The sequence below is a fragment of the Sinocyclocheilus grahami genome, unplaced genomic scaffold (genome assembly GCF_001515645.1).
Source record: "Sinocyclocheilus grahami isolate Dianchi unplaced genomic scaffold, SAMN03320097.WGS_v1.1 scaffold327.1, whole genome shotgun sequence".
Taxonomy (NCBI): Eukaryota; Metazoa; Chordata; class Actinopteri; order Cypriniformes; family Cyprinidae; genus Sinocyclocheilus; species Sinocyclocheilus grahami.
Window position 1 is genome coordinate 454,071 of NW_015505506.1, and position 18,561 is coordinate 472,631.

The following is an 18,561-nucleotide window of genomic DNA, read 5'->3' on the forward strand; positions in this document are numbered from 1 at the left end:
TATATATATATATATATATATATATATATATATAAAATTATGTAGTCCCAAATTAGCCAGCTTCGACTGACTGATATAAGAACTTAGTGTGAATCTGCAATTATGTTACACATGCAAAAGATTACATTTAATTTTTTAATTTGATAAATTTAAAAATGTAATGTTTATGCTGTTATTTAATATTCATTGCTAAAACAGAATAGAATCACATAAATCAGGATTTTATTCAGACCTGTTGCAAACCATATATGAAATTAATTTAAAATAAAACAGTTCATATAATTTATTATAATTATAAAATATAATTTAACTAATTTATTTTGACATCCTGATGTTGATGATCAACAAGTGAAGCATTTTACTGTTCATTTGTTGAAAAAGAAAAAGAAAATGACTGGTTTCAGGTCCTATTTCATACTATATTTGTGGAAATTGCTACATACGAGTATAAATAACTGGAGAAAAAAAAACTGATAAAATTAAGGCTTTAAATTAGTTGGCAAGAAATAGAAGGGAGGATATCTTTAACGTATCAACAATTTCTTTGATGAAGTGTAGCTGTGCTAAGAGCCTTCTGTGACAGCCTACAACAAATTATATTTAAACAGCATATTTTTTTACTGTACAATATTAGGAATTTTGAGAACACTGTCATTTTCAGATTAACAATGCCAGATACAGCTCTCTGCGCACAATAGCACCAACATTTTTCTTTCTGCGAAGAACCACACGAAGTGCTCACCTTACTGGTGATGTCATTCACTGCAACATGAACAAAGATGGAAGCTTCCTCCATGCCTTCCAAATACACATGCCGGTAGCCTTACAATCAAATATACGCATATTGATTAAGGATGCACTCAACATTTGAAAAACCATATATTCCAAATGCCTGATATATCACACAATACTTTTTCTAATATAAAAATAAGTGTAGTATCTAGATGAAAGTTGGTACCAGGAATCATGCTGTTAAAGGCAATGGTCCTCTGGCCAATAAACTCTTGGCCAATTGGGTCATGATCCCAAACCAGGAAGCGTATAAGAGCAATCTCTGGCATGTGAAGAGTGAAGACGAGCGTTTCCTCCCACATAGGATTGAATCCTGAAAGAGAAAGATAGAGGAGGGGGAATATAAAATAGGATACATTTATGCAGAAATAATGGAAAGGAAGGATTGGAGGTATCAGAATATTCATATTCACCTGCCATTTTCACTCCAACAAAATTACCTGCTTGACCTTGACAAACCAGACAAAATAGGCCACTTAACTGAAATAGATTGCATCAGAGAGACTGAATAACTTAAACCTGCCAGAGTCCCTTTACACCCAAATGCTATTATCTTGGACTTGTCCATTGTATTTGACAGCAGCTCTAGAGTCCTTCTTGGACAAAAAAGTTCTAACATGTAAGCTGACAAAGATCAGTTTCAATATCCTGTACCCTATAGCTTCTGTGGTCCCACAGGGCTCTATCCGTGGGCCAATGTTGTTCCCTTTTCATCTGGTGTCACTATGAAATCAACCCATACAAGAATGAGCGGCTCCTCACAAATCCTCTCCAAAATTATCGCCATTACATCCACTTCATGTTTCAAAACATACTGAAAATGAGCCCATTTCCAAAACCTCTATTTCACCTAGACACTCTCTCAGGGTTATCTCTTTACAAGATTGCATCTACACATTCCTCGATAGTCTGCATTTGACAGTATCCAAAAAATGTTGGTACCCTACATGTGTCAAGTTCCATTATGACCATTATTACTGACTGAATCTAGCCTCCACTTTTCAAATAACATTTGATGACACTTCAAATCTGTGTGACTTTCCTTTTTTTATCTTTAGCTACCTCAATGCCACACTACATGCACCTGTGAGTCGCTTTAGTAAGAAAAAGCCTACAAAGAAGATAAATGCAAATGTAAATGTAATTCAAGTTCATGAATTATTGAATTGTTTGGTGGCATAGATGCAATATGAGGTTAGATCTAGTGCACGTATCATGCATAAATTTACTGCACCTCTTCCAAACAAACACACATGAACACTCCAAAGAATGGTCTCACAGTTTAAAGATACTTTAATGACCAATCCCCATCAATTACAGGTTAAATGGCAAGCTGTGTTGTTGTTTGTGTGCATAATATAAAATCTGTCATGGGACATTGCTCTCTCACCATTGTCATCAACCACCCTGGTTTGCTCTTTGCAGCAATCCACTGGTAGACCGATAATTTCCACTTCCACAAATGGGTCAATTATCTAAAGTAAAAAACACATTTGAAAGAGCTTTAAAACTATACAAAAACAAACTATGGAACTGTGGTTACAATACCCTTTTAAACATCTTGCGATAAAAGTCTTAAAAGAAATATAATTCTGTGTCCTTAAGTAGTGATTTGTATACTGTTATTACTTTGGCTTTATGATGATTTGCTATGGTCCAATGATTGTTCATTTTCAGTAACTGATTTCATGCTTTATTATCAGATTGTGAGAAGGTCTGATTACATGCAGGCTGTTTAAAAATTAACTGCATTTACTTTCTTAATAAATGTTACAAGTCTTATTGTGCATGAATCATCATTGCACATTATTCTAATGAAAAAAAACAGTCTTTTTATCTTTTTTGGATATCATAGCTTACTCTTCACAATCCTTTCAAACCCTAAATAAAATGAATAAATTGATAAAATGAAGTCCCACTTCATTATTCAGTTTAACTCAGAAATACTTCACATTATGGAAGTTAAATGCATTGTAACCAAATTTAAAATATATTTCCATGCTGTGCATGAATTGCAAGGAAGAATCAGAGGCATTTAAATTAGTCCTATCAGAATCAGTCATAATGAGAAAACTCGGTAACACAATTTTAAGGTTCAGTTCTCACTATTAACAAATCATTAATTACGAATTTTGTCTCAAACTCCTAATTTGCTGCTTATTAATACTTAGTAAGGTAGTTGTTAAGTTTAGGTATTGGGTAGGATTAGGGATGTAGAATACGGTCATGCAGAATATGTGCTTTACAAGTACTAATAAACATCCAATATATTAATAATAGGCATGCTAATAAGCAACTTGTTAATAGTGAGAATTGGTCCCTATACTAAAGTGTTACTGAAAACTTGAAGGAATCTGATGCATGTTTTATGTTTCACCACTGTAGTGTGAGCTTAAGAGACCTGTCAATCAAAATAAGCTTCAGAACTAAAATGAAAAGCAGCGTGATTCAGAATAATTCTGGAGTTATGATATGTTGCTTGCTTGCAACGTATATGGGATTTAAATCGAGGTGGAAATCAATCGATCTGATCCACAGGCTCAGTGAAATCAGGGTAAACCCGCGCAGTGAGTGACAGCTTTAGTGATTATAATGGGATTGGAAATGTTCTACTATAATCATGACACTCATTTTCTATGTTCTATGTTTTGATTTACCTCTCCTCGGTCACCCAGCATTGAGTCTTTAGGCTTGGGTAATTGCTGGCCACTGATGATCTTAAGAACCAATTGTTTTTTCAACCGACCTGGTAAAGGATCCTCGGCCACTGGATTAAAGGAACCTGCAAGAACAAAGAATTCTGTACTTACAATTCCATAATCATATCATAACTTCATTAAGGAATCTGATGCATGTTTTATGTTTCACCACTGTAGTGTGAGCTTAAGAGACCTGACAATCAAAATAAGGTTCAGAACTAAAATGAAAAGCAGCGTGATTCAGAATAATTCTGGAGTTATGATATGTTGCTTGCTTGCAACGTATATGGGATTTAAATCGAGGTGGAAATCAATCGATCTGATCCACAGGCTCAGTGAAATCAGGGTAAACCCGCGCAGTGAGTGACAGCTTTAGTGATTATAATGGGATTGGAAATGTTCTACTATAATCATGACACTCATTTTCTATGTTCTATGTTTTGATTTACCTCTCCTCGGTCACCCAGCATTGAGTCTTTAGGCTTGGGTAATTGCTGGCCACTGATGATCTTAAGAACCAATTGTTTTTTCAACCGACCTGGTAAAGGATCCTCGGCCACTGGATTAAAGGAACCTGCAAGAACAAAGAATTATGTACTTACAATTCCATAATCATATCATAACTTCATAATATAATGCTAATTCTTAGATTTACACACTCTGACTTTGATTTCGACTTGATCTATTAAATTCTCCCTAAATTCATTGTTGTCCACTGTATTTTGTTTTCTTTGATAAATTACATTGTTTTGTACTGGAATCTTCTATTATAATGCATGCAATTTGTTGATATTATCATTGAAAAAAAAAAAAAAAAAAACCCCAGCAAACTAGTAATGTAGAAACTCACCTTCACACATACAGGCAGGTTTCAGGATGTAACCACAGTTGCCGTTGCAATAAAATTTGGCTCTGTTGAGCTGCAGCACTCTGCCCTCTGTCTGGTAGTTCAAAGCCACTGCATAAAAAAGCCATCAATATTAACTGACTATTAAAGGATTACATTTTACAAGAATATGTCTGATGTTAGGTATATGTCAATTTAATCAACTGAAATCATAACAAAAATTTACTCTTTTCATTATTAGAAAAATTCTTATAAATCCAGTAGTGTCTCCCAAGAACTGACCATTTTCATATTTATTAAAACACCACAGTGTAGCAGTGAGCAGCAGGTTCCCAGTATGTTTCAGACATACTGTTTTTTCTTGGTTTCTCCATTAAACAGAAATATTTGTTTGTGGGTGGACTGGCATACCCAGATGGCAGCCGGCGCTCCAGAAGGGCTGTGGGTTGAAGTTGCTGGAGTCCACGCGGTACGGGGAGGGGTAGATACGCGAGAGCTGGTGCTGGTTGAATAGCATGAACTGCACCGGCTTCTGCTGCATTAACTGATGGGCTTTGGTCTCGCTCATCGATGACACCTGCCAACCGCTGCTGCCCACTGCAACACAGCCCAACACACAAGCATTAGATGTGACAACATACACTGACATATACTGACCGGACCGCGATCATTCAAACTGATCAGAACTGATCAGCTGGGACCACATAGAGAAAGAGTGCCATTTAAAAATATGAAGGAGCAGTTTATTAATTTGAAAAATGTAAACTGTAAATAAATAATCGCTTTACAAATAAAAACAATACAGACATATATATATATATATATATGTGTGACCCTGGAGCACAAAACCTTAAGTCGCTGGGGTATATTTGTAGCAATAGACAAAAAAAATAACATTGTATGGGTCAAAATGATTGATTTTTCTTTTATTCCAAAAATCATTAATATATTAAGTAAAGATCATGTTCCATGAAGATATTTAGTAAATTTCCTACCGTAAACACATCGAAACTTAATATTTGATTAGTAATATACATTGCTAAGAACTTCATTTGGACAACTTTAAAGGCGATTTTCTCAATATTTAGATTTTTTTGCTCCCTCAGATTCCAGATTTTCAAATAGTTGTATCTCAGCCAAATATTGCCATATCCTAACAAATCATACATCAATGGAAAGCTTATTTATTCAGCTTTCAGATGATGCATTAAAAAAATTGACCCTTATGACTGGTTTTGTGGTCCAAGGTCACATATATATAACTATTATTGTAGTACATTTTATGTATTATAAAATTATAAATTCTATGTTATTAGACTTGCTTAGATACTTGCTGTTTCTTTGAAAACTGTGTCCAAGTAAATCCTACTCCAAATGTTTTTCAGTGTAACGTATATTTAAACTGAATTTTAATATACAACCATTAATAATAAAATAAATTAAACATTTCTAATTGATTCTGCAAGTGGCCCTCCATGAAGCCGCACTCTGAGAGCCTAAATAAATACATTTTTCATCAACTTTGTAATTCTGAATGTCACAGGAAGTTTGAGATTTTCACATATGTTTTCTGTTCTTCTCACCTTGTGCATCAAAGTCTGGTGTGCCCACAGATTTTGTGTATACCAGATCAGAAAGTGCTCTTGACAACTTCATTGTTTTTTTCTTTCTGTTAAAACAGACATCAAAAATGAAACATAAAATATATTAAAAAGTCCAAACACCATGAGGGATTCTAACAGTACCTGCTGTGATGCACTGGTGCTTTAGACGCCCCGCTCGAGCTCTCCTGATCCGTGTCCGTGTCCTCAAAACTGGAGGATTTCCTCAGTTTACTTGTCTTTTTCTACAGTGAACAGATGGAGTTGAGGTGTTAATTAAGTCAGCATGTCACATATAAGATACAGTCAGCTGGTCATTATAAACCCTGAATTTATTACACAGCTGAATGTAGTATTGCAGAGAGCCGTATACACATTTGATTATTTCTATTAATCATTCATTCAGTATGAATAATTGATGTATGCAGAAGACAGATGCATTTTTCAGTGTGTGCAGTATGTTGTTATGGAAGGAAACATTGTTTGGTTTAGTATGGGTGCATATGCACATTGATCTATATGTAAAACTACCTTGCGTTTGGAGAAGCTCCCCATGAAAGATCTAGCCAGACGTTTGTTGCCACCAATATTGCCCTCGTCTCCAGTGTCAGTGCTGTCTTCTGCTTTTCCCTGTATTAAAAAAAGATGCATTGCAGTGAAAATATGGACAGGAATATATACACTAAATATACCAAATATAATACATTATCATGACAGTAAATGTAAAATAGTCAATCATCAAATCCACATTTTTTAAATGGAACTGAAAATCAAATCTTAAAAAAAAAAAAAATTAAGTTTGTATGTTTTTTGTTGTTGTTGAGTATCATATTTGTTACATCAGGCTTTTATGGTTCAGACTTGAGCTCAGACTCGAAGAGTAAAAAAAACAACAACAATTTTATTCAGAGGCCCAAACTGAGCAAAAATATGCAGTTTGTTGCAGTTGATATTTATATGGCCGAACAGTACAGTGAAATTCTGATAGCTTGGAATGTAAATCGATGAGAGCTTGTTTCACAAGTATAACAGTACAATACATATAAATATCAGTCGTCACTCTATATCTGCCAATAATATGTCTCAGAAAGACGATATTTAAATGCTAGTTTTGTGATCAAAGCTCTGTAGATTGATTGAGAGATTGAGATGAACAAATAAACATTCCTCAAAAGCCTGTTGCATCACATTTTCACATTTGAACATGATTTGTCAGCAAAGTTTTTGCCTAGCAAATATAACTCACAAGAGTCACTAGGTGGCAGTAGCAACAAATTAATTCAAAATATGCAGTAAATGGGACTTAGTTTTAAGGGTACATGATACAGACGGTTTAATTCTAGGTGTCAAGGAGAGGGTGGACATCAAGGGAAAAATGCAAAAATGTGTTGCATATGGGCCTTATGCATGTTCGCCTGTATCTCTGTGGGCTGTCAAGGACAGTGGTGTGGCGCCTGCTGTGAAAAAACCTCTGTGTGCAATCCTGTGTCTTATCTGAATCAGCCTCGAGCCAGTCCTTAAATAAGCACACTACACACATCTGTACAAGAGCAAAACTAACCTAGTTAGAGCACTTGCTTTAAATGAGTGAAAGGTAAGAGAATAATACAGTAAGACTGTAATAAATACGGTATTTTTATATGATTATCATGGTAATTACTGTGAAAAGTTGTGTTAAAAATCATCAACTAATAAGTGTATAAAATAGTGATTAATTCAACAGTAAACAAACTTCATTGATCTAAATGCATTAACATAGAACAAAACTAGAACGCAATGCAAGCGAAAGTGAATGAGGTAAATTTGTCAGTAAATGCAGTAACATTTCCTCTCCTGGCAAGGAAGGAGTGACATGTATGTACAGGTGCTGTGGGTAAAGTACAGCATATTAACCTTCAGCGGTGATTTGTCATGTTTTCCCGCCGGCGGCAGGGCTGCGATGGTAAAACTGTCCGGATCTTCCCGGTCACGAATCTTTGACTCCTTCATGAGGTTATCTAATTTTTTCTTGGCAACATTTTCCGCCTGCTTCCTGTTCATAGACGTCTGGAAAGGGAGACAGAGAGAGAAGTGTATTCGAATGGACCTCACGGGTGAACTGATGGTCTTAAAATTAGCATTGTAATAACATCTGCAGAGAACAAGAAGGTCAAAACCATTCATCAACATATCTAGGTAAGTTCAACTCAAGTCCTTGACCTAATTTTACATGCAGAGAAAAAATCATGACAAATATTCACTTGCCAAAATGCCATCTTTTATTTTTACATTAGGGCACTTAAGAGAGAGGAGCTTTCATCCAAAATGCATGAGTCTTTGAGATTTCACTAAGAGCTTTGTGCATAGAGTACGAATGAAATCTCGTGCTAAAAGAACATGACAGATGTGGAAGGACTTGAAGAATTGAAGATTATAGGGTGAATCTCATTAAACTTTCAAGAACATATCCAGGTGATATTTCAGCAGTAAATAAAACAATATAGTCTCACTTTATATTAAGTGGCCTTAACTACTATGTACTTATTGTGTTCATATTGTATTGCAAAACACTTTTGCTGCTATTGAGGTGGGATACGGGTAAAGTTAGGGACAGGTTTGGTGGTATGGGTAGGTTTAAGGGTGGGTTAAGGTGTAAGGGATGGGTCAACGGTGTAATTATAAATGTAATTACAGAAATTAATTACAGAAGTAATTACATGCAGGTATTTTTTTTAATAAGTACAATGTAAAAACATGTACACAATAAGTGCATTGTACCAAATGATTAATTTAAATGCAAGTACATAGTTTTTAAGGCCACTTAATATAAAGTGGGTCAAAAAATATTAATAATTAAACAACAATAACTAAATATATTTTGCATTAAGAAAATGAAGACTAATTGTAAGACTGTTAAGGTATTTGCATTGCAACATTATTTTCATGACAATATTAAATCTCTCCTCCACCAACTGTTGAGCTGTTCAGAATACTAACATACTCTTCTTACGTTTTCTTCCTAATATATTATATTCTGTATGATGTGCAGTATACAACAGAGTGGACTGCATGTAATAATAGTGTATCCCATAATGCAATGCACTTGATTTTCGATCTTCTATTTCCAGTGTTGAATGGACATTAGCTACTTTTTTTCAATTTAAATAAAAAAAAAGAATTTAAAAAAGAATTTAAAATGCGCCACACCATCTAGCAATACTTACATCTCCATTCATCAGCTTACAGTCGTCCTCCATCTCATCAGCACTGTCTTCATCAGACACGTCCCCCTCCTCTGCATCCTCGTCTATATTTGGGGGCAGTTTTTTACCCTATAAACAAACATACAGAAAATATGTCAATACAAGATTTGTGAAATGTGTTTTCACTTATATCTAACACTAGTTCGGTGTAAACTCTGCGGTAAACTATAATATGACAACACAAACAAAAATAGTCTGTGTCCAAACAGGAAAAGAACTGGATTCCAGTGTAAAAAGCCATTCATACTGAAAGTTATTTGAAGAGTTGGTGTCTTAAGGTGACAAATCCTAACAACCCAGGTGACTAACATCTACGCACAAATGCTTGAACGCAAATATTTTCAGCAACCAATTCTCATCACATTGTTTTCTCAGTTCTTCAACAAGGGGCGCTATAGCAGCCTTTAGTGTAAATCGTCTTATTCTATAGTCAGTTTCTATAGTCAGAAAATCTTGCTGAGCAAGTTAGTTTTTATAAACATATTTATAGCAGCTGCCTGAATAAGAGCATGTCTGGTCTACTGGCATAGGCATTTGAAGGAAACACTATCGTCCCCTTGAGTACTGAGCTTTCTCACTGTAAAAATGCTCAAAGCATTTGTGTCTTCATTTGCATATTTGAATAGGGAATGTTTTTGGTCCAGGGTCTTCTAGCAGTAACAGCATCTTACAAGACAATTATAACCCAGGGGACCCATCGCCACTTAAGCTGCTTTATCAGTAAATGCTCTGATTGACTGGCACAGAAGAGCACTCTCATGTACTGACTACAGAAATGCAGTGCTGACACTGACAGGGACTTTAAAAGAAAGAGGCCAGCGGTAGATAGATGCAGCCAGATACAGAAATGGATTAATCAATAGTGGTTCATCAGTCAAACAATGTCTGACCCCGTTTTCTGCTATTATTGGCTTTTTTATATTTCATTAACATACACTGTAAAATGACAATTAATTGTATGAGTTTTTGATTTTCTTCATCAGTGATTCAACTAAGTATTTGAAAAAAGTGTACAGAACCTATCACTGCAGGTTGTAACTTTTGCATTACTTAAAATGCGCATTGTCAAATTTAAGACAGAAATGAAACTTAAGATTTAAAATTTAGTGAGTTGAATTATTATCATGCATGCCTACTGTGCTGGAGCGAGGAGACGCGGAGACATAGGAGAATCCAATAATCACAGAACTTTATTAAACAGAACACCAGGAAAGCACACGTAGCACTGGGGTGAGACGAACAAAACCGGACGGGAAACGAGGGGCAGAACACACTTTAAATACACAGGAAACTAACTGGACACACCTGGGATAAATGGAACTGAACGGGGAACACCTGGAACAAATGATAACTATAAGGACAGGAACGGGAAGGACCAAAGAAGGGCATAAACATAACATGGAGCACGTGGGGGAAGAAAACACACACAGACACGGAACAGAGTCTGACATTACTCCCTCCTCCCGGAAGGCGCGTCCTCGCGCCAAACAACATCCAACGGGGAGGGGGGGTGGGCGCTCTGGTGGTCCCTCACGACAGACACGGGACGGCCATGGCGGAGCAGGCAGCTGCTACATCTACGGCATGATTTTCAACCCTCACACTTTATTAAAAGCACACGAGAGGGCTGCACTTCAGCAAATAGATTTTATATCATTAAGACTCTTCTGTTTTGCTGCTCTAAAAAGGTTTTCTGATAGAAAAAGACCAACAACTGTGCAAAAAAGGACAAAACTCAAAGTGTGAATAATTATGCATAAAATATGATATTAGTAACAAAATATTTTGAAACGTTAATAACATGATATCCTAATTAATCTTGTGAATTGTTTTCACTCACCCTTTGGAAAAAAGTTACAAATTACACAAAAACTGAGCATACTTTTCAGAGAAAAACAAGCAATACGCCAAGCACCAAAACAATAAACGAAAACTATAACAACCATAAAAGAAAGCAAAATACGTAACAAATAAAATAACCTATAGAATTGAGAGCATATTACTACATTGTAACTATTTGAAAAAATAAATTATAATAATTTGCGTAAAATAAATTTAAAGTTTATTTTTACATAGTCTATTCTAGTACTTTTAATTTAAGTTTTTTAGTTAATTATACAGTATTTGTTTATAATTACAACTTGACTTTGCTCATCTAGAGGTTGAAATCTTAATCTAAAATAATGCTTCAAATAATCTTTCATAAATCAATGCATGCGCTGCAAGCAATTACATCATGCAAGCTGATTTACATCATGAAAACATCTGACCATCATCTGAAAATGACCATAGATTTGCTCCATAGTGTTGACATAAAAACGTTTAGATGCTTGCCTTGATGAGTATTTTGCCTTTTAGGGCTTCAGGTGAAGGCAGAAGTCCAGATGGGTCGGCAGGGATGGAGGACATGTCCAGTTTATCACCCAACACTTCAGTCAGATACTGAGCCATCTTCTTCTGCTGAGGGACGCTGCAGTGATTCTCAATTGACAGAATCACCGGAAACCTGAGGAAACAGTACAAAACATCCATTTCCAGATCTACGATAATAGTGAGTCTAAAACACCTGTTAAAAATACTTAGAAGATGACATATCATGAAAATCTGACTTTTCCAGGTTTTAAGTGCTAGAATCAGGTCCCCGGTGCATCTACCAACCAAGGAAACGTGAAAAAGATTAACCCAGTAACTTTGTTTAGGTAAGCCTTTTTCTGCAAGCTTCTGAGAAAACGAGTGCATCTGATTTCGCTCCCTTGGTGACGTGGCAAAGGGATCTCATTATAATATTGCCACCCCTTAATCTGTAAGTTTACACCCACGGCGCCGTTATTGTGTTTTCACAAGCCAGTTCTAATGCCATGGCAAAAGTTTGAGCAAAACATGCTAACTGTTCTGTCTTTGGCTGCACAGACGAGCACAGAACACTGTTTAGAGTCCCAGCCTCAGAGGAGACGAGAGCAGTGGATTTATTGATTTATTTACTGTATATTGCTGCTGCCACACAGATCTAAAATAAACATGCGATTTATTTCCCAGCTGTTTACCTTCACAGACATAACTGACTGTTTTTGTAACTCGTGTGTTTTTAACGTAAACTTGTGTTTGAATGAGAAATTAGTTTAGTACTCACATGCTGTGACAGCCACTTTCTGTGCGTGTGCTTTGGATGTGTGCGCTCAGAAAACCTTATATCTGAAGTTTAAACTCATATGGTTTAAAACCCATGATTTCAGCACGATAGACATGATAATCAGAACCAAAAGCAGATGTTTTTAAAGTCTGTAAAGGCGCAGCTCTATTCTGGAAAAGGGGGCGGGGAGCAGCAGCTCATCAAAGACAGGCCCGAAAAACAGCGTGTTTCTGCTTCAACTCAAAATAGGCATTTTCAAAATGATCTGTGGAGTATTTTCAGCTGAAACTTCACAGACACATTCTGGGGACACCAGAGACTTATATTGCATATTGTAAAAAGGGGCATAATATGTCTCTTTTAAATTAAAATGCCATTAAATTGTGAGACAGAAGGCTTAAAATGGCAGCTTCCAATTAAAACGTGTTCAAAGTGGCTTATTCAGAAATCTTCAGAGCACATTAACATACAAAATAAAACAACTCATATTATATTTAGCTGTTCCTTGTCTGAGGTGGACAAAACAATATTTCTAATGGTTAAGCAATAATTATTTTCAGTGATTTCAGGTCATATTTCATACTCTATTTGTGGAAAGCACAGATTGTTTTTGGTACAAGAAACCTTGATACATAATCCATAAGTGAAAACAAATAGCTCCGGATACTGACACATACTGCTGTAAATGTGCACTTTTACTGTCATTGCCATTTCTAAACCTAAACAAGCTAAAGTGGCAAGCCAAATAGACACATATCGCATCTGACATATGTGTGAGACATTGTCTAAAAATAGCTTTTTGTTTACCCAAGAACCATTGATAGCGTACGGCTTTATTGGATTATCAGCTTAATAACAGCAACACCTGAAAGTCATAGTGATGGAGGAAACATGCTCAGTGTGAAATGTTCATGCGGACACACACGTTCACACACTCCCTGGACCTCAACAGCGCTGTCTTCAGGCTCAGAGAATGGGATTTTACAAAGACATTGTGACTGTGGGCTAGAAGTGACTGTCCTTCACTGCCAGCAGTCAGACACATAAACCTTCAGGATTGAAACTTGAAGGAATGCTCAGACAGGCTGCAGAGTAATAATTGTCTTTGGAAGACTCCTCAAAGAAAATAAAAAAAACGTTGCACTAATATGACATATCATGATATTCAATGATATAGATCAATGTGAAAATGATACTTTGAAAGCATGGTGTTCAAAGCTAGATATAATGCAACATGGAAATCAATCAATCAATCAATAAATATCCAATAAAAATATAATTGTGTTTTAGCTTGTGATTTCTCTTAAAATCATCTCCTTAATGTAATTTGTTCACCGATAGAGAAATTGATCAATTATTTAAATTGTATTACTAAAGTAGAAAAAAAGCCATCAACATGAACAACCATGCACAGCCCTGCATTTGTTAATCACAATAATTATAATAATAAAATATATAAATAGATATAGTATTTTCTCAAAAAAAATTATAAATAAATAAAATAAAATAATAATAATAGTTACATATATTGTTATGCACATTGGTTGTGTTACAGATTGATAGCCTCTTCTCATCTGAGACTCTTAGGTTGAAAAACCCCCTCAGAAATCTGGCTTGTGACACTAATCAGCTGTTTATAGCTCAGTCGATTAATATCTACTGTCTAATAACCTTCTGAATCAGTTAATATCCAATATAGTCTGTGTCTCTTACTGGTTTTTGATGAATGCATATTTGTTGATGGTCTCGATAACATCTTTAAAGAGGATTTTGGAAGTCAGGGTGTAGCCATGATGTACGATTGGTTCACCGTCCTGTCCATCCCAGCAATCCACTAAAGGATGATATTAAAGAAAAAAAAAGTAAAAAAAAAAAAATGCATAAAATAAATGTAAAGTTCATTTATATTATTTTTATAATATAAAATAATATAAATTATATATTTATAACACATATAAAATATATATTTCTCCAAACAAAATACATTTTTCTAAACAAATCTAAAGCATATCAAAATCATGCAAAGAACTTCAAAGATCTTTTGGATTGCAAAATGTGGAAATCCACACACACTGATTCACTTCCTTAGGAAGAAGCACCAAAAAAGCAGTAGAAAATCAGATCAATCTCACCTTCCACACATCTGCAGCCGGCCTGCAGCACCCAGGCGTACATATCCACCCGAGACTGGGACATGAGCTGGTCGCCCATCAGGTAGGTGTTGTGGGAGGAAGCGATGAAGTAGTTACTGAGGGGATGCGTCATGTCCTGGTTCACCTCGTAATGCTCAGGGTTGAAGATGTCCCCAGCAGGACTGCGCATGTAATTCGTAAAACCTGTGAGGTACAGTTAGAGGCAATTGTGAAATCCTGACATAAATATTTTCCAGACACTTCTCTGATATAACAGTGATGAAGCACAATAAAAAAAAATAATGCCATGAAGTCTTGAGAACCAAAGCATCTACCAATATAAGACGCTGTCATAATTTGTAATCTTTGTTTCCATTCATTTAACCTGTCAGTTTTGGCTTGATTTTCATCACTGGCAATTCAATTCAAAGTGGTTAATAAAAAAGCAATTAACTTAAAATTGCCATTGGGACTGCAAATAAACTTAAGTTAGTTTTTTTCTTTCTTTCTTTTTTTTACAGTGTGGTTAAATAAATTTCAACAACAAATCCCATAATAGGAATTAGACCCTAAAAGGGACCCATAATAGGAATCCTTTACAATCAATGCACATTTTATAGTTCTATATTCTAGATATTTTGCACAATTTATTATTGACGTCTATGTTTATTTCCTAAATAATTTCAGCAACATTTGTTTTAAACTAAAAATAGACCTTCACCAGGGTAGCAACATATTTAATTTTTGACAGGAATGGAAACAAGACTGTGAGGTATAGAAGTACAGTGTTAAAAAACATCAGTCATTGTATTAAAAACACTCACGCAGAGTGCCAAGGTAATAAAACACAACATTGAGTGCTATAAATGTACATTAATGTTTGTAAAAAATGAAGATGTTCACAAAAATGAAGACTGAAATGTATCATCGCAGTCCATAAAAAGGGTCCATTGAATGGATTCCTACTGAAAGGACTGGCAAAAGAAATAAAAAGTGCGTACCGTCAATACCCAGGACACCCAGGGTCTGGTTATCAGGACAAGGCTCAAACTTGGACACAATTTCGACGCAGTGCTCCTTTGAGACATTTGTCATCTGAAACACAAACAAACAGTAAAGAAAGAAAAACAGGTGAATGATCAAACACTTACAATGCATTCAAAACAGCTACTATACAGCCATCAAATTAAATCAAAGTTAAGTTTTATTCATATTACTTGTGAAATAAGTGAAAATAACACCATGGGGAGCCATGCTCTCACAACTAGCCCATCGCCGCTCTGGAGTCCGATTGTGACGCCTAACAGCTGGTGTTTAAATGGACTGATTAGTCAATGAGATTCCCATCCATGCCAGTCAGTGTCAGATCTTTCCTCCAGCTAATGCAGCGGGGGGTGGCAGGATCCTGCCAGCTGTGGATACCGGATCGCAGTAAACATAAAACCATGTCTGCATTTGTGATCGGAGAAATGACAAACAACAAGGGCTACTCTACACTGCCCAAAACTCGCGTTTGAATCATCAGTGGCAAATCCTTTAAATAAAAAAAACGTACTTACAGTCTGTGAGTCAGAACAGCCGGCATTGTAGTCTACTCTACCAGGATCAGGAAACAGTCCTTCATAAAATGTGCTGCACACATCTGAATATTTGGGTTGAACTGTTCTGGAACAGTGTTGTAAATACAACTTAACCACTGATTTCTAGTCATGTACTCTTTTGGAAGACCAAACAAAGTAGTTTTGCTTTCACAACGAAACAGCGTCACACACTACGGGCTTGAGAACGGCGCGGCTGGTGGACGTGCGACAACCACATGTGACGACCCAGGGCTGGACTCCGCTTCGTCCACGACATGGCGGCAGCAACAATACTACAGCGAGAATAAAAATAACACCTTCTCTCTTTGCGTGAACATTTGGGCGGCGTTATGCAAATCTTCTTTATGCACCAAGAGCTTGTAACACTCCAAAGAGAAAGGAAAAATTTAAATGGCATCTTATGACCCCTTTAAGAAACTAATGATTTCTTTTGATTTGATGAGGGACACTTTTTTTCTGCTGGTAACTACTTGAGACCAACGAGAGTGAAGTATTATCATCAAGAAAGGTTCACTCTGAGTGGTACCATTTGCTTGAAATGCTAAATTTCTCATTTTATATAGTTCATGGTGGGCTTTTTGTGTTTTCAATTTCAATGTGACTGCATGCTGGTGCTTTATAATGCTGTACATGAATGCATTTAAACATTTAATGAGATTTTAATGACCACCTGAAACATCAGCTTTTGTCGACTGCTTACTTGAAACAGCACTTGAATCAAACATCATGTGGATTTTGTATTTGCCTGTTTGAAGTAATATGAAAATTTACCACTAGAGTCGATTTTGCAAATGAGGTTACATAGGTTAATGAACAGCAGAATAACATTCATACTTGTTAACATATCAATTAACTTGAGATGACAGTAAGTTCATTGTGATTCCATTTTAAATCACAAATCAGTTTAGAGTCCGGAGGCATCTTTAAAAATATGTGCATATGATCATAATAAATGTCACATACAATAATTTCCTGAATAAAACATACAATAATTTCCTGAATGTTTTTATGAACGATTCATAAAAACTGAAACAATGTTAATGTTGCATAGTTGATGCATAACATTTACACGAGCATTTTTATCACCTCTTAAAAATGAGCCGTAAAAAAGAGCTGTGGTGTTATTTTTGTCTGCATTAGTCTCTCAATGCAGACAAATATGGCGGAGCTCAGAATGAATATAAAGTATATGTGAAAAAATTACTCGCACATAATGTGTGATGAGGTCAACTCTTTTCTCATTAACAGTGTTAATTCTTCATATCACAATTTTATAATCATTTGACCACAGGTAGATGCACACCATTTCCTGAAGGTGCATATTATTTCCAAAAATAGCTTTATATGCCCCAAAAAAGATGAGAATCTAGACTCACATCTCAATATTTATGTGTAAACAAGGTCACTCATTTATGAAATTCATAACCACTGCAAGTGTATATTTCATTTTTCAGTGTGAATGACCTGTTAATGTCGTCTTAGTGTTTCAGGCTACTACTAAAAATTCAAATAAAGCTTAAGCCGCCCCACTTAGCAAAGCTTTATTGAATTCTGTGCTGTTCTTCAAAACCATGAAAGAGGAGATTTGAGAGTATGTGTGTGAGGACAGTCTTTCCGAAATGTTGGTGAAATGGTTACATTAGCACAGAAAGGACGCGTTGTATTTTCATCAAGTCTATCAAATGATGTGCTTGAGTTAAAAAGGAGGACATGAAAACAACACACACAACAGATGCTTCGAGGTACCTGCTACGTTATTACCTTTTGTTCAGTCTCAAGGAAGCGTTTGAGGTCATCTGTGTCCAGGTGGTCTTTATGGTTGCTGTAGGTGAGCATCAGCAGGTACAGATCGCGCCGCGTTGACATCATCTTATAGAAAGAGCAGAACTCCTCAAATCCCAAAGTGCCCTGGTTGTCATCAGTGTCTGCCTCCTAAAGATCAGTGATGGAGAAAGACTGAGATTGAGATCAGTGAGATGGAAAACCTCCAAGAATGTAATTAGGTCCTTGAATTATCAATTAAGAATTTACAAAACATAACACGGAAAATTAAGGATTGGGATATTACACTTTTCATTAATGGGGAGATGTGGTATTGTTTTATACGGCTAGTTGTATCCCTGAGGTAAGCGGGTCATAAAACATTGTGTCATTGAGGCACTGCGATATTTAAGGGCTTTTCTATCGTGGAACCCAAAACGAGAAGTTTAGCAGAATGTTCACGCTGCTCTTTTCCATACAATAAAAGCATAACGTGTCCAGGGGCTGCCAGTTACAAAAAACAGGTCAAATCACCAAAAATAAACCATAAAAGTAGCTTATATGACTTGCTTTGGAACTCTGGTGAAAGGAAGATTTTCAGAGAATAACAACTGAAATTATGGTTTGGTTCTCACATTAAGCTATTCAGAAGATTCAGAATTTGGTACATAAGTTGATCCGCTTTTGTGAAGCTCTTTGTGAATCTCGGTGCCTTTTTGTCCTTTTTAAAGTTTGACCGTGATAATCCTAATTTAC

General features: G+C 35.9%; 1 protein-coding gene across 6 annotated transcripts in view; it reads right to left on the minus strand.

Moving 5' to 3' along the window:
* Positions 1 to 18,561, minus strand: part of LOC107602463 (1-phosphatidylinositol 4,5-bisphosphate phosphodiesterase eta-2-like) — a 63,179-nt gene that overhangs the window by 9,558 nt on the left and 35,060 nt on the right. For 5 of the 6 annotated variants that reach the window (XM_016294965.1, XM_016294964.1, XM_016294966.1 and 2 more), the window contains 16 exons: positions 17,806 to 17,976; positions 15,445 to 15,538; positions 14,444 to 14,647; positions 14,025 to 14,145; positions 11,516 to 11,687; positions 9,143 to 9,250; positions 7,833 to 7,985; positions 6,471 to 6,569; positions 6,084 to 6,184; positions 5,922 to 6,007; positions 4,750 to 4,935; positions 4,342 to 4,449; positions 3,941 to 4,065; positions 2,183 to 2,267; positions 959 to 1,105; positions 743 to 822 (listed from right to left, as the gene is read on the minus strand). In XM_016294965.1, coding sequence (XP_016150451.1) covers positions 743 to 822; positions 959 to 1,105; positions 2,183 to 2,267; positions 3,941 to 4,065; positions 4,342 to 4,449; positions 4,750 to 4,935; positions 5,922 to 6,007; positions 6,084 to 6,184; positions 6,471 to 6,569; positions 7,833 to 7,985; positions 9,143 to 9,250; positions 11,516 to 11,687; positions 14,025 to 14,145; positions 14,444 to 14,647; positions 15,445 to 15,538; positions 17,806 to 17,976 — 2,040 coding nt within the window. Of the gene's footprint in view, positions 1 to 742; positions 823 to 958; positions 1,106 to 2,182; positions 2,268 to 3,940; positions 4,066 to 4,341; positions 4,450 to 4,749; positions 4,936 to 5,921; positions 6,008 to 6,083; positions 6,185 to 6,470; positions 6,570 to 7,832; positions 7,986 to 9,142; positions 9,251 to 11,515; positions 11,688 to 14,024; positions 14,146 to 14,443; positions 14,648 to 15,444; positions 15,539 to 15,660; positions 15,714 to 17,805; positions 17,977 to 18,561 lie in introns of those variants that run through there. The other variant, XM_016294968.1, reaches the window with a different exon arrangement.